Consider the following 16,716-nt stretch of genomic DNA (forward strand, 5'->3'; position numbering starts at 1 on the left):
TCACATTGCATACCTGTGAATAAAGAAATCTCAGAAATATCTATATCTTTAACAACCAACCAATGAGAACCAGTAACAAAGTACTATTACATTTCAGTGGTGTTTAAACACTATATGGGCCTTATCCTCATAGATTTCCATCTATTACTTTTACATTACAATCTTAAAAAAGTATCCGATTATAGGTGATCAGCTGTCTGTTAGCACACGCCTTTGTTTGTAAGATTTGAGGATTTACTTGCTATATTCCTTTCGTTGGCATGACCACAGAGTTCAGAACCGCACGCTTGATGACCAGTACCAAAAGATGACGCAGCATCTGTTTTGAATGCTCTAAATGGACATTTTCGACCTTGATTTAGTACTAATACTTTCCAAGCTTGTGACTAATATATGAGTAACGCCCTTTGCAAGTTTATGCACCTCGTGGTCCGTGACGTACCCTCGTCATCAGAGCGTGACGCTGCAGCCGGCGCATTAGTGCTTCAGGCGCGTGCCAAAGAGCACCTGCTCAGATATGAAGAGGTTTCTTCAGAAGATACGTGAGAGTAAGTCTATTTTTTTGTTTACAACTCCATAGCTTCATTGTTGACGCACTTTATATTGCTCCTAGACTGAAATAGGACTAATTGATTAGCAAACAGAAAATATTAAAATTAAATATTTCATTTATTGCAAGCAATTGGGGGATTTGGTACAACAAAGTAGTTGGTGTACCAAATCACCAATGACGGACAAACACCTTATAAACACGTCATATTAAAAGGGGTATCCCAAAGCCAAAAATTCACCGTTGTATATTTACTTATATTGCGGTAATAGCTACTTCTTAAATTCTACTGTTCTATAACCTACGCTGATATTTTTTTTATATAAATTCATTACTTCTGTACTTACCGACCCGAATTTTTTTCCTGAGAATTGAAGTCAGCACCTACAGATTAAACGCCATATGCGTTACTAGCACTATTGCTAATAAATTCTCATTATTTTCTCATAACTGTAAGCGCCGCAAAATAATACGCTTTAGTATTTAAAAACAAACCTCTGAATAATCTAGTCTGTAATGCTACAAGTGTAATATTTTTATTTTATGATTGAACCCAGGTCCTCGGGCCCTAAGCTTTTAATTAAGGATTTGATGATCTGATCAACAAAAGTCTTTTTATTTGATAATTTTTGCAAAAAAATATTGGTTTTTTGTAAAGTAGGTTTACGATCGAGATGTTTACGTGATAACGTCTTATTGGTGATATAAGTTTTTGGGAAGTAAGGAATTAATGAAGATAACAATTCTTTCAAATTTTAAATTACATCTATCGTTTTATTCACAGTTTTGATGATAAATTTCGGGTGTAAAATGACAAGTTTACTTATTCGACTATGATATACATTTTTCTTCATACATTCACGGAATGACTGGCAGCGCTCGAGATGAGACGGGAGATCGGTCCGTCTCTCTCTCGTTATACCAGCGATCGCGCTCGTGAGGTTTTGGTGTGACACAAGTTTCTGAACATGTCACCCGACTAAAACGATTTTAAAGACGTTATCACGTCAAAAAAATGTTTATGATAAATTAAAACTTTAATACCTATAGGTATTTAATCTTAATTTTTTAAAATTGTAGTTTGAAAAACAAAAGTAGTGAACATTCAAACAAGCAAATACGCAAAATTCCCAGATATTTTGCACAAAGTTTATCTTTGAGTCAATCAACATTATTAATAAGAGATATCCCACGGTCTTCTGGGCGTAAATTTTTGTGAAAACAAATAAAGATCATTGTATATGTACAACTCTGTACCTAATTAATTTAAAACATAGTCATTTGCATTTATTAATTTAAATCTCCTGACGTTAAGAAACCCGTTTGTAACAAAAAGTAGGTGAGTTCGTGATCGCGGGATAATTTAAAGGTGTAAGTCAAATTTGGAATTCTTTCGCCGGCCAGGGTGAGGACAAGTATGTTACAGTGGATACGATACAGTAATTCAATTTCTTCAATCTAAAAATAACACTTAAAAAGGTGATGAAAGATATTCTCACAGTTAAGTATAGCACTGGCAGTGTGTTAACAGTCACCCAATAAAATATGGTATTAGATAAACGCATCAAACCCCTAAGAAGAGGAATTAAAGCAAAAGAAAAGTTCTTGTTCTTAGAGTCTGGCTAATGAAAGAAGATAATTGAATTATTTGAAAATATTCGGATGGCAACACAGAATGTCATTGAATGAATCATTGTCATGAATTTCTTAGGTTAGTATGATTTATTGTCAATACTTCATGCAATTACTCATTTTTATTTCTATTATATATTTTTTCCTAATAGTTAACAGGAGTATAATAGCCTAAACATTTAGAAAGTTTAATAATCAATGTGAGAAGTGATAACAGCAATGACTCTGATGAATCTATGCATATTGATTTTTTGGATTCTGATTTTGATTATTCCGAATCAAGTTGTGTTTTATAGTAAATATAGTTTTAGTTTTCCATGCAATGCTAGTCATTTTAAGTATCAATAGTAAAAGACTAAATACGTTACTATCAATGTAAAAAATAATAAAATAAAATCAAGTATCAAGTAAGTTTAATCCACAAAATATATCAAACTTTTAGGGATACCATACTAAATTTTTATTGAATTTTCCGCGCTTTTTCGTTATCTTCTCTTTTATTTAATTAGCCAGACTCTAGTGAAAATCATTTTTGCGTAACGTAGACCTCGTAGAACTATTAATGATTTTACCCTAACAGTTAACATGCTGAGAAATATATATAGCCTCTAGATAATGATTTTTTCAAGCTTGAAGGTCTCGAGGTAGAAAAAATTAAATATAATTATTGTCATTAAGCCTTGATTAAGCTATCGCGGAATATACTTAAAGGGAGTGTTAAGAATCACCACACAACACACTCGAATTAGGTTTACTTAGTTAATGTATTTAATCTGTTTTTTCTTCCTAAGTCTCTAAAATTTTAAAACCTTTTTATATATTTTATGTATCCCATCCTTGGTAATACTTTTTCTGTTAGAAATATATAATTTAAGTTAGTTTGTATTCCTACGAAATAAATAAACAATCCTTGAAATTATGTTAACATATTAAAGTATATATGATGTGTTTTATGTTAATTCATGAAAGGCTGATCCGAAATATCGAAAATGTTGTATTACTATACGAAAGGTATGCTGTGGCGTCGGACCGGCTGGGTCGTAGGTCGCCGGCGCAGACTCCACGCCCAACTAATTGCGCCAACCACAAATAAATAATTTTTATCCATTTCATAAGTGCACTCTTGACCGTAAATTTTTCCACGTTCAAGTTTTCTGCAAAGATCGGAATTCTGCGTGTGAAGATTTATATCATTTATTATTTTCTTGACTCCAACAATATATTGAAGGTTTCGCTCAAAGAAATTATTTTGTTCATCCTTTGCTAATATTTGCGATATGTGGCGAGTATATTTGAAATGTGGGTTTATCAATAGCGATCTATTAGGTCGATGTTTTTTAAACAAAAACAGTGACGAAAATTATTGTGACATCATTAACGAGATGTGCCCACATTTGAACTCTAAACTAACCTTATTAACATGACAAAAGTTCTTCGTCTAACATCAAACTTAGGTACCTCAAATTCTGCTAAATAATAATATAACCAAAACCTCCTCTAAAGTATATAGTTATATATGGATTTTTTATCTTAAATAATGTGCAATACTTGATACTTCATGTGATAGATGGGTGCAAATCTTAAATTATGTGTTAAAGATCGATTTTCCGATTTGTATAGCATACTTGTAGCTCGCATTCCAGACGGTAAATATTTTTGCAAACTACGTAGACCGTGGCCGGTGGCTATAGAATTTTAACACAAGAAACTGCTAGTAAAAATTGTTCGGAAATCTTTCTTACAAAAAGACGAATGACTTAAATTAGTTAGACTCGATTTAAATATGTATAAAATCTATTATTTGTATAATACATATATAAAATAAAATTTATTAAATTTAAATATTTAAAAAATCGCTGTGCCATTGGCAATGTACGTACAACTTGACCCTTATAAAACTTACCACTGAGCACTAAAACGACCATCGAAAAATTTGAGTTAAAGCCTAAAGGTATCAAATCCGAAACGGTTAGCGTTTTTTTTTAAATACTGTTCATTTTATTTCTATTGCGAATTGTCTCCCGTAAATAAAGACAATTTAACAATGATGTTCCGGTTTTTAATTTAAAAGCCAAATCCAGATCAAGACCTTAAATAACTTGTAAGTAGAATGCTTGGCGAATTTATTTGTATCTAGCTGTCAGTCGGAGGCTGATCCGTGTCTAATTCAAATATCATTACTTATTCGTCACAGTGCGGAGATTTGCGACACTTGAAAGTGTTCCACTGACCGCAAGATTCCCTTTCATCTGCTATTTAGAAATCTATACAGAACTCGGAAAATAACGTTTTATTTAAGACATATAAATTCACCAAAATTGACCTGTGATCAGTTTCTAGATACTAGATACTACTAGACAAAAAAAAAAGTAATTTGACGCCAAACTATGATACTATAATATCAAATTAATTCGTCTTTACAAGCGATAATAATTGTTTCTTTAGATATCCCAATGCTAGCACTATATCCGTGCTAAATAATTCAAATAATAATTATTGCATTCTTGCAATTATTGCAATGTGAGAACTTCGAATAACAACCTCTTCATAGTACATATAATTTTTACAAAATCCTTTTAAATTTTAATGTTGATAAGTTTTCGACGCACCTACTCAGTACAGAACGAGTTACTATTTCATGGATTGCATTTGCGTGTCTTGTTCTTGCTGACTCGTATATAAAATTGGGAGGGTTCGCAAAATCAGTGATTAAAAGTTACACACATTAACACTAAATACATTTACATAGGTATAATTTGCTTAATTTTAAATAGCTTTGTATTGACGTTTCATATGCCTATGGGATTAATCGAATTCATACATGTATTTTTACATTTGTTGGTTTTTTAAGTATTTCTATCACTGCTCTCAAAATCCTATCCTAGTCTATTATGAAACCATTCTGGAACAAAGTTATCTCAGAATAACAAATTTAATTTTAAGCCAATTTATACGTATATCTCTGACTACCTCATTACCTATTATAGACGCCGGTGCGTCTAAAATATAATATGAAATTCACCCAAGTTTCGGGAACTCCTAAAATATACTATCATTACTTTCGTGCTATCGCTTACGCAGCCGTTCATTCCCACGGCACAATTATCGAGAGCACCCTTAATTTCATCCTGGGCCCTACCAGTCCCGACCAGCTTTGCAATCATGAACTCTTTCGCACTTACCACTGATTGCATCCTAATATACCCGCGCAATTAGGGCTAAGAGAAATATTTTGATGTGGAAATGGAGACTATTAATTGTGCTCGTAGAGTAAAAACGTATTATAAATTTAGTTATCTACGTAAGTATTTTTTGTTTTTATACTAGTTCAGATTTTTAATCCCGATTAATAGAACTTAAAACAAATTGCGTCTAATTTTTTAACCGTTTTATTCTGAAAACCATTCATGAGAGCTACTAAAACATGCCTCGAAATAGATCTAACAGTCTGCTAAAGACAGCGACAATAACGCTTTTGTGTAGCTTTGTTTTAGAATTACTGGTTTTGGATTAGGACGCAAACTAATTTATTTGACAAAATCCAAAATGTTACAGCTCTTATAATTATTTATACAAAAATTATAAAATTAATTTAGTATGTAATATGGCAATGTAGGAGTGATTATTACGTTCACATGTATCTTGTATCTGATGAGGGCGTTACTAACAAATCGTCTATGGGCTTAACTTTATAATTTTTTGATAATGATCTTAGTTAAGATGCGTGGGAGTGGATGGGTTGACCCCTGCCCTCATGAGGTGCCCAATATATTTTTTGCTTATACACGAATTTCTTGAAAGGATTTTTTTTATAAGTTACCTACTATTATATGAATAAATATCTAATTATTTATGAAATTATAAATAAAGCGATGTACACGTTTTGAAATATGTTTTCTGGTACGCAAATATTACCTATATCCCGAAAAATTTTAAGCTTCTGGTTGGTTGTATATTTCATCCAAACTTCCAAAATATTTCGCGCCATAAAAATTATAATTTGACACAACAATGGGCGCGTGCACACAGCGTGTCACGGTGTGTCACTCGTACGCACGTTTTCGGCAGTCGTGAATCCTTCGCATTCCCTTCCGTAGGGCGCGTTCCTGGCATACCGATACTTTTTCCTTTTCGTATTGTACATATTTTGATATCCTTTGTTACATTACAAATCAACCCTTTAAGCAGGAACTTTTTAAGGAAATAACTTACAGAATCGAGATATACATAATCCCATGCCTTTTCTCATGTTTTCCTTTCTGTGTCTAATGAAACGAAGTTCCACCAAACCCCCGATCCCATTATTTTTTATAGCTTCAAGTTTATGGATATTTGCGGCCCCAATTGGATAATAATTACATGATATTATGTAAGCATTAAACCCATTGTGAATGTTACATTACAGTCATGAACCATATAACTCATTAAGAGTACAATGTAATAATAAAACGCTCATTTCATTTCCAAAAACATTACATAATAGTAATAAACTACACTTACAGCAATAAAAATTTAAATGAAATAATAAAAGCGTGAAATTAGAGGCGTTGTGGCGACGTGACATGAGCAAACGCAGTTTTAGCGAATAGCGGGATTGTTGTGGTGTCGATTGTCGCGGATAACCAATACGTATCATTTTCCAATTTCTCCGAACGAAATACATACAAATCATGTTCTGAGAAACAATACGTGACACAATATGGACAATAAAATGTATTTTTCATAATATACCTCTTAATTATGTAATCGTGTAAAGTTTCTATGGAGCTTGTTCTGAAAGAAAAAGAACTTTTTTATTAACTGTATAATTGTCCAGCTCTCGGAATTATCTGGCAAAAATTGGATACTGACGGAAAAAGATAAAATAGGATGGAAAAAGTTGTAGTAGGCCTTCTCCCGGACGGGGCCGTATCTAAGAATAATAAAATTGTATATATCTTTCTTTTTGTATATTTTAGTTAAACTGTGGATCAATCAAGCCCTATTATTAATATTATATGTATTATTGTGTAGTTCTTAATAACATTGTAACTGTAAATTTATTGGGTACCGAGAGAATCTAAATCTTTACCTTTCGTGTTACCATATACAAATTAACCCTTTTGTCAATTGGTGTTATCTCCACAACTTAAATATAATTATGCATATCGTGTGTTAATAATAGTTCATTCAATTACAAGAAAAGTAACTAAAAAAAGCATTTTTTTCCTAATAATAGTTACCTGTCTATCCTTAATAGTGCCAGTATTTTCCCGTTGTATTGCGATACTGATACGGTTTGCGAAAAAGCACCAAACTTTGGAGTTGCCGGTATGTATGTACCTATTAGGCGTCTACATAAAGTAAATCGCAAAAAAAATATTGAAGTTGGAGGAGACTCTTCTTTATTTGCTGTTTTCGTTAAAATATTTTTATTAAGCGTGTGGTTGATACAGTGAAAAGACTTATCAATTATGAAGTTCAAAGTTACTGTTACATCGACAAAGTAATTCCAAAGTTATTAAGTAATGAGTTACTTGGGCGGCAGTCTTCGAAAACCAATAAATTTTAATTACTCATAATAAAGTGATAAGAAACAAGCTAGAGCACATAAAACTATCAACTTTGCGTAATTATATTCGCATTACGATTTCAATAGATATAGATTAAGCTGCAGCTTAGTAGCTGAGATTACATTCAAGGAGAAAATATTTGATATTGTATACTTTTTACCGTTTGTATATTTTTATTATGAACTTTTTTAAAGCGTGTTATAGTTTATAAATATCAAACGTGTATATCATATTTTAAAATCATATTAATATTTTATTAGTAATAAAACCTCTAAAGTAGATAGTTATAAAAACGAAAATAAAACATGAGGTACGATTTTATCTTCGTAAAACTTTTTTATTCCCACAAGTATTGTTCGTTAAACTTTTGACTTGTCAAAAACTTCTTTGTTCAAACGCAGGTGTTGAATGCGATCTAATTTAAAAGCGTCAAGTTGACTGTTTAGACTGCCTTTTAGCACCGGTACTCATTACTACATTTATGTCTAACAAACCATGTACCTCATATAGATACGTACATACTTTGCTAATTAGTGGAACACGCGTACGTTTTAAGAAAATATCATTAAAAAGGCTCTGAATACTAGTGTATAATAATTAGTGATATACATAATTTATTTTAAAATTTCACAGTGTCTATTTATTAATTGGACGGTACATGTTATATAACTAGTCTGGCCATAAATACTGTTACATAAAAACTTTTATTTTTTCAACTTTTTAATTACATATTTTGAATTTGGAACACGTATAATATTTTAAAAACTTCTTTGGATTTTGCGCTATTTCACATATTTTTTTTTGTGTTTATTGTCAAATTGCAATATGGAATGGGGTGTTGGAGCCGTCGCGGTCGCGTCGGTGATATTCCAGAATCCAGACACTTCAGAAGCTTGGTATCAGCCGTATGTTCGTATACCGTACTATCAACAGATACAACAACACTTTGTCTGTCGGACAGATCCAGAAAAGATCGGGGCGGCCGCGTGCTGTTATTGCTGCTGTTTTGTGAAGCAAAAATCTTATCGAGAAAAATGAAGATTCCTGCTAGGACTCGGTCGCGTATTATAAAATAAGATCTGAAGCTTGGTGTTTGTCGGTGATATACAGGATATGCCTTAAATCAATCTTTACTATTAAAGAGAGTAGATCGATCAAAACGCCTTCTATCGCGATACGCTGGTGATTAGAACAGAAATATTCTCTTTACCGATGAAATTTTTTTCATGATTGAACAACACTACAATAAGCAAAATGATAAAATGTACGCTCACAGTTCTAAAGAAGCTGCTCAAGTGGTCGGAAACATGGACTTAATTCCAGCAGGACTCTGCACCTGATCACAAGGCGCGAACTACCCAAGCCTGGCTTGAAACCAACGTTCCGGACTTTATAAGAGCAAGACTGGCCCTCATCTAGCCCAGAACTCAACCCTTAGACTTCAAACTATGATCAGTTTTAGAGGCCAAAGCCTGCTCTAAGCGACACGGCGACATTGAGTCTCCAAAAAAATTTTGCAAAGCAAGCTGTGGCAAAATTTCCCTTGGAAACAGTGCGTAAAATTCGTGGCCAAACAGATTAAAGTCCTGTATAAAAGTTTTAATAATATTACATTAATTCTTTAAAAAATGCATTTTCATTTGTAGTCGGGTCGTGACAACTTTTTTCCGATATTCTTTAATTTAAATATGAAAATCGTTGAACATATGAACATAATACAAAAACAAACAATTCATAATCCAAATACCTATAACGTATCCCATGTTTTAGTTCTGTACATATTAAATGCTATCAGTAAAACCTGCAAGGCAATTTTTTTATACTGGTCAGACAATATCGATCGTTGATAATGAACGACCTTTGAACCGCAATTACATATTGTTACGCTCGTATATCTAAATTAAGAAAGTGAAGTATAATGAATGATTCGTGACCGAGGCACTGTCGAATGGCGAGCCTCGAGGCATTTAGCGTGCGTATTCTCAAACCGCCTCGTGAGAAATCGCGATGATTTTTTAAGATCCAATTATGGACGTACCATATTAGCGGATGGACTGTTATAGACAAGAATTTGTTCTTATCCGTCTTACAGTTAACCTAATAAATTGATATAGACATTACGATAGATATAAAATGTTAATAAATGCTGCGATGGAATTGTTTAAGCCGATAAGGGAGCGATTATTCGCTGAATGTGCAAAAAACCAATGTAATGATAATAATTGAATTAATTTTATATACTTTAGGAATGTAACGAGGAAAAGTGCGACGTGTTAAGTAATTTAATTAACGTTAATATATCAAAGAACTTCTAAAATAACAAAAACGTAGTTAAACTTCATAAATAGCTACAAAAGTTCTAAATTTTAATTTCGCTACGAAACATTAACCTCTACGTTTTCGTAGCTGACAAATAAATCTCCAATATATCAAGATAATATTCAGCTTGGAAAGGATCTCTGCCAGTTTCAAACTTGCTTCCAAGCGCGACGGTAGGCGGTCTCAAGTCATGACCACACTCGTAGTTCGGTAGCTACATTGTTCGATCGGCTCATTGTTCATAATTGTTTATGCCCAATAATTCGCTCAGTTGAACATGGTAATAACTCATTAATCATATCCGACGGTGTTGTGTTTCCTTTTATAGATTGTATCCCTTTGTAGAGGATTTATAGTGTAGAGAAATCGATTTTAAATAATAATTTTTTGTTGTTTAAGGTGCGAACATTCTAGCCATGTTGTGGTAGTAAAATTATATCTTGTTTTTTTTTAAAGTAATAATAATATTATATTCTTCCAGAAATATTATCAAAAGATCTCCCACCCCCTTACAGTGTGAATGACGAGGGATTACAAAATGAAAATCATGAACAACAAAACGAGGTGAGCTATATTTGTAACATAAACTTTCTTCTTAGTTAAAGATAAAAACGTATTGGTTGTAGCAAGATATATTAAACATTTATTGTCAATTATTATCAACAATCATATATATTTTATTGGTGTTTATTAACTATTTGAATCGTTTGAAACAGCGCGTTTCGTGTTTTTTTAATACATAGTTATTAATTGAGCTGAATAGCATAAAATATATCCCATTATAAAACGTATTTTTCTGTATATTTTGTGTATTGAGTAATATTTCATAAACAAAAATAATCTTCTAGGAAAATCAAATGTTATTAAATCGGCTCTTCATGCTCTAAATTCTTCTTCATCATCTTTTTTATAGGTTCCATCCACCCCGACCCCAGTACACGAAGTGATAGATCTATTAGCAAATTGTAACATCACCAATACAAGTAGCAATTTCTCTGAAGCAGAGTACGCTGAAATTGGTGATATGGGTCTTTGGCACTCCACGCCACTTCCACACAGGCACAAATCAAAAATTTCTCTCACGTGGGTGCTAAAAGAGAATATAGATAAGAAAATCCATAGCGAAAAGTCTTTATACACAGAGGAGAAAGATAGAAAAAGTAGGGAGAGACTGAAAAATGATTGGACGAATCGCAGATTCAAGAGTGCATGTGATGAATTCAATGGACTATATTCATGTTCGGATTCAAGTGATGAAACAGAATATATAAGGAAGAAACATAGACATAGACACAGGAGAAAGAAGAAACACCCCAAGTTTGGGTACGATATAAAGGATTTGGACAGCTTTTTAAGTGAGGTATGCGTACATATTAGAACAATTTTATTTCTATACAGCCTTCAGTACTGAACATAACAAAATATTAACCTTGCGGTTACTCATCAGGCGCTATAAATGAAGGAACTAAAAGATAGATAAATTATAAATAATAATTATAATTAAATAAACAAAAAATTATTTAAAGTTATAAAAACACATATAAATAAGAATAGTTCGTTTCTTTAAAAACCAATTTAAATTAATCTTTGGTTTGACTTTTAGCAAACCCTAAATTGTATGTAATTTACGAAATATCGATGGGTTTAAAGAACGTTTTGCGGTTAACGAGGGTACAGGTTATCCCATGTAATTTAAACCAAATTTTCGTACAATATGCTTGTGGTATTCGTGCAAGAATTTTCTCAGAAATCAAATGATACTTTAAAGCTATGTGTCTTGTTTACGTACTACATATACAGTCAACATCTGTTATAACGACATCGAAGGGACTACTCATATTTGGTCGTAAAAACCGATGACGTTGTTATTAAGAACCTAGTATAATAGAATTCAGCTGGGACCTTTAGGTCAATATAACCGGTATGTTGTTCTAAACGATTCGTCGTAAACGGTTTTGACTGTGGTCGTCAAAGTACTTTTTGCATTTCAAATTTATCAATCTACTATGATCCGAATGGGATAATAAATATAGAAACAAATACAACAACAACACAGCTGTAGAAAAAATAACGATTATGTGACGTTACGTTGCGTAAAGCGTTGATATTTCCCGCAGGCAACATTAGATCGTCCAGGAAACATACCAGTTGTGATCGCGTTTCCTACCACCTTATACCAAACGCAGAAAAATCTTCAACGAGAATTGTCGTTGCCTTTGGGGACGGTGGTCAACGCAGTCTTCAAAAACCAGCAGTGGTTGTATGCGCAAACGCCACACGGCGATGAAGGCTACGTGTTATATACCGCATGTCTTCCCTTGGTAGACATAGTCGGTATATTACCATCAAGGTATATAATTCTTTTTTTACTTAATAAAAAGATGTTTTATTTTATAATGCTTAACCTTGAACTAATAGAAAACAGCTTACTATAATTATTTTTCTATTCACAAACGTTAAACTGTCGTCTGAAGTCGAATCTCTGTGTTCGGTCGAAACACGTGATCCCTCTGATATTTTGAGAATGACCATGGGCGGTATCATTTAACATCAGGTGAGCTGCTACCTACCCCTTAGCCTCTGTTTTTTTAGCAAAATTTAAAGAAATTCAAGAGGAATTAACAAATAAACATGTTAAGCCAGACATTTTATATTATACTGAAAATGACAAGTCAATGACAAACTTTACAATAGAATCACGGAAAAAGACGTCAAGTTATGGTTATTATTGTCAAACAAGAATATTTTACCATGTCTCAAATTAAAAATGTATTTTTAAAGCAATGACTTCAATAGAGTAGACAAACAATAATTTTAAGAACCAACAATAATAAGTGTTTGGGACAGAAGAGATTGCCTTGCGTTTACTTTATGAACACGAAGTTTAAATCGAATAATCATTATCAATGTGTTTTAGGAACTCCCTTCAAAAGAAAACTCCATGTTGGGAGAGCAGCACCGACTTGTACCCACAGCCATGCGGGAATCTCACAGACACAGAGAAAGAGCAAATACGTGGCAGAACTCGTTCAGAATGTAACTACAAACGCAGGCGGTATAGAAGCTCCTGCGCAGAAAAAGACTTTGACACTTTATACCTAAAAACAAAATCTGTGTCCGATATAAGAATCGATAATGATTTCACAAGACAAACGTTATTACTTGTAAACAGTGATTACGTTGGATGCGTGATGAATAAAACGTTGACTGTGTATAAGGGTGATGTGGTTACGTTGGTTCCGGGATTGGGTGAAAGTGATGTGGACTCAGAGTGGTTTTATGTTAGAAAAAGTGATGGTAGTGAAGGGTTTATTCCTGCTGCCTTGACTGAAAATGGATTTATATAAAACTAGCTGACATGGCGAATGTCGTACCGCCTAACATTTGATGAATTAAGTGATATCTTTTAGCTAAACTAAAAAACAATATCCATAAAGTTATTCTTGTGTATGACGTTGGGAAAATTAAAATGTCAAAGGAACAAGTTGTTGTCTTTTGTTGCCTATATTTTTTTTAATTTAAATTTGAGATTTTTAAATGAGTTTTTTTCATATAAATTATTATTAATGAATCAATATATATAAAAATGTTATGTTGGTTTGGGTACGCTTCAAAAACTCCAAAAGTTCTGCACCGATCGAGCTGATATTTTAGCATGATATATAATCCGCATCAATGATTGTTTTTATCTATTTTTTTTCCACAAGTACTGCAAAATTAAACTTATATGAAATGATTGCGTTTGTTTTGTTTCTCATTTCTCAACCATTCAATCACAATGTGCCACAGCGAAGCGTGGAATTATTACCATATATAATATAGTTTAATTTCTCACTAGCTACTGCCAGGGAGCTTCGATCGCAATGAAAAAGAAAGAAACAAAAGAAGATACAACTTAAACACAAACTTTACGCGGGAGCTTTCTACTTTAACTCATGAATTTCAAATAATTTTGATTCTTTATTATGCAAGTAAATGAGAGCCTTCTGTGCCTGGCCACATATGGATTTTTAAGATGTGTCGCTTTCTTCCAGTAAGGGTTAATTGCGCACGTATAAATATAAATTCATTTGCACACACACGAGGTGAACTCACGACCACATAGTTAGAAACCATGCGCTTTAGCACTTTAAGATTTAGAGATTTCTTCTTATCTTATAGTTTTTTGCTATACATATATAAAAATGATAATCTACATTTGTACCAATAACACTGCGTAGGTTATAAAAAGGAAAAAATAAAGCAAAATCATTTAATTATCTAAAATGTAACACTTGATCCCTATAATTAAACGAAGTACACAGATCAATGTCCATACTTGAACCCGCAATGGATATAACTTTATTTGGGCTAGTCCGTACAATGGCAGAGTACACGGTTGTTGAAGACACAGGCAGTTCAACTCTAACGTCTCCAGAGTAGCTGAGCTGATAAAGATGTTTGGCCGTTCCTCCCGCTAGGACACAATCGTCAAGGAAAGACGCCACATGAATGCCATGATCGGGGATATCAAAGACTGTGACAGCGTCCAAAGAGCGTAGATGCCATAATGCGAGACGTGGGCCTCCGCCACATACCTAATGATGAAATTATTTATAAAGTAATTGGTCAAAATATATATATAGATTTCTAAATGTTAACGGGACTTTTGGTTACATTTTTTTTATGTACTATGACTAAAATTATACTGTGAAAATCACCAAATCACAAAAATACCACAAAGGCCTATAGCCACCCATATAGCTTAATAACTTACCGTCTTTTACTTGGTCACCATATAAGGGAGCGATCAAGTATTACGTCACGCAATTTTTGGAGATAATTATTGAAGTACAAATACAAAGTATTTGTATTTTTATATAATTTCGTAAAAACTATATAAAATAATAATTGTATTGAAGCTTTGGTACTCACAAGCCAATCATCTCCTAGTGATGCTGCACCAACCCACTTGCCCACATCAGGTCTAGCAACTTTACTATTCTTGTATGGTTCTATTTTATTTTGACATTTGCTAGTTCTCAAATCCCAGAGCAAAACTAAGCCATCCTCACCAGCAGAAATAAGTTGTTGATTACTGTAAGGGAATTATTATAAATATTAGATGCTAATAAAAAATAATCATTTGAACTAAGAATGAAAGCCTTAAATATTCTTCCATGTTTTAAAGTAAATTAGGAAATCAAATTAATTAGATATAATTAATTTTTCAAAAAATGTGCAATCAATACAGTTTCAGCAAATGGATAATGATTCTCCAAAATAATATTTAACTATGATAAGGATTCTCCAAAATAATATTTAACTAATTATTAATTAAAGATTAAAGTTTTTTCCTGTCTCATGTGTGACTTTGCAAGTCAATAAACAAAACAACTAATTCAGACACAAGCATCTTATTAAATAGGATTGCGAAATTAAGTATCAAGTATTTCCAAAAATTATTATATGAAGAAACCACTATAAGGAGGCACCGAAAGTAATATATACTTACCATGCTAATAGCAAAATACTTACTTGCCATGCACACTGTGCACAAAATTGTCATGTCCACTTAAAGTCTGTACCAAGCTACCATCTTCCAAGTTAATGGCATACACTTTATTGTCACCACAGCCGGCATACAACCGCTCTTCATTGTCAGAAAGCCATAGGCAATTGATATCAGATTGGTGTATTATTGATTCTGATTTTATCCGCACTGTCCATGCTGGTTTGCTTAATTTCACATTGAGAATGGATTTCCAATCCCAACCATAAATTTCATTAACTGTTCCAGCTATTAAAAACTTTTTAGTACTAACTAGACTACATATTTGTTTGCCTGAATCAAGGGTATGAATTTGTTTAGCTTTATTGTAGTCTGGTGACAGTAGCTCTGGGGTTGGATTAAAAATACAATCTAAGCTGAAAAATAAAGTAAGTATTTGTAATTTTACGAATACAATAAATCAATTAATGGGGTCCCTTTACATAAATAAAATCAAACAACAACGATATAAACAGTTTTAGTTATTGTAAAGAGCATAAAAATATAATATAACCTAAAAAATATCTTATGAATAAGACATTAGATAGTATAAAAATAACTAATATGCAAATTACTAAATATTAATTACTTTACAGGTATTATATTTATTCAATATTGTTATTACTTACTCAAAAACTGCTAATTGACCGTATATATTACCGGCTACTAAATACTTTCCGCAAGGTGAGAAACTTTGGCATAATACAGTATTGTATAAGATTTTGTCAAGCATTTTAGTGTAATTAATTCGATAAAGCTTGTCTGGATCTCTCCAATGATAAAAACTATGTTAAGAGTTCTGTAGATATTTATCGTACCCAACTAATGGTATTGACTATTGTGAATGGTAAACTACGAATAATTAAATAAAGCTTCAATCTGTTTGAATAAATACAATATTCGGGTTTAAACTATTCAAACTAAACTTTTTTGATAATAAACAAAAAATAAAAATATTAGAATTTAAGTAGCGAAGAAAAAATAATACAACAATATAACCACAGAATATAACCAAGTCAGACTACCGAGCAAGACTACAGAGCTAAATAGTGAAATTACAGCTGTCATGATGAATAGTATGTATAATCTATGGAATGCTAGAGTTGGGCATTTATATCGATATTTTTTTCTCA

The 16,716-nt window shown here is 32.6% G+C and overlaps 2 protein-coding genes across 3 annotated transcripts; one reads left to right on the forward strand and one right to left on the reverse strand.

Moving 5' to 3' along the window:
- Positions 1-434: 434 nt before the first annotated feature.
- Positions 435-13,534, forward strand: LOC125054622. 2 transcript variants are annotated; one of them, XM_047656629.1, is made up of 5 exons: positions 435-548; positions 10,535-10,617; positions 10,967-11,413; positions 12,171-12,403; positions 12,971-13,534. In XM_047656629.1, exons 1-5 carry the CDS (start codon positions 518-520, stop codon positions 13,398-13,400), a joined length of 1,224 nt encoding a protein of 407 aa, XP_047512585.1. In that variant the 5' UTR covers positions 435-517; the 3' UTR covers positions 13,401-13,534. The 2 variants fall into 2 exon arrangements, with proteins under 2 accessions (XP_047512585.1, XP_047512586.1); XM_047656630.1 differs by lacking the exon at positions 435-548 and adding an exon at positions 10,315-10,452.
- Positions 13,535-14,291: 757 nt separating this feature from the next.
- Positions 14,292-16,595, reverse strand: LOC125054752 (THO complex subunit 6). Its single transcript, XM_047656806.1, has 4 exons — positions 16,213-16,595; positions 15,571-15,960; positions 14,968-15,130; positions 14,292-14,630 (listed from the first exon to the last, which is right to left on the reverse strand). The coding sequence occupies exons 1-4, from the start codon at positions 16,314-16,316 to the stop codon at positions 14,310-14,312; spliced, it is 978 nt and encodes a 325-aa protein (XP_047512762.1). The 5' UTR covers positions 16,317-16,595; the 3' UTR covers positions 14,292-14,309.
- Positions 16,596-16,716: the final 121 nt, after the last annotated feature.

The sequence above is a fragment of the Pieris napi genome, chromosome 12 (assembly GCF_905475465.1).
Source record: "Pieris napi chromosome 12, ilPieNapi1.2, whole genome shotgun sequence".
Taxonomy (NCBI): Eukaryota; Metazoa; Arthropoda; class Insecta; order Lepidoptera; family Pieridae; genus Pieris; species Pieris napi.

What these genes read in the sequence shown, in the direction of transcription:
- LOC125054622 (XM_047656629.1), top strand. Translation starts at nt 518, where the DNA reads ATGAAGAGGTTTCTTCAGAAGATACGTGAGA. An exon ending in TGGACAGCTTTTTAAGTGAG is followed by an intron (nt 11,414 to 12,170) that starts GTATGCGTACAT and finishes TATTTCCCGCAG; the next exon opens with GCAACATTAGATCGTCCAGG. An exon ending in GTCGGTATATTACCATCAAG is followed by an intron (nt 12,404 to 12,970) that starts GTATATAATTCT and finishes AATGTGTTTTAG; the next exon opens with GAACTCCCTTCAAAAGAAAA.
- LOC125054752 (XM_047656806.1), bottom strand. Translation starts at nt 16,316, where the DNA reads ATGCTTGACAAAATCTTATACAATACTGTATTATGCCAAAGTTTCTCA. An exon ending in GTGCACAGTGTGCATGGCAA is followed by an intron (nt 15,131 to 15,570) that starts GTAAGTATTTTG and finishes ATTCCCTTACAG; the next exon opens with TAATCAACAACTTATTTCTG. An exon ending in CACTAGGAGATGATTGGCTT is followed by an intron (nt 14,631 to 14,967) that starts GTGAGTACCAAA and finishes TTTCATCATTAG; the next exon opens with GTATGTGGCGGAGGCCCACG.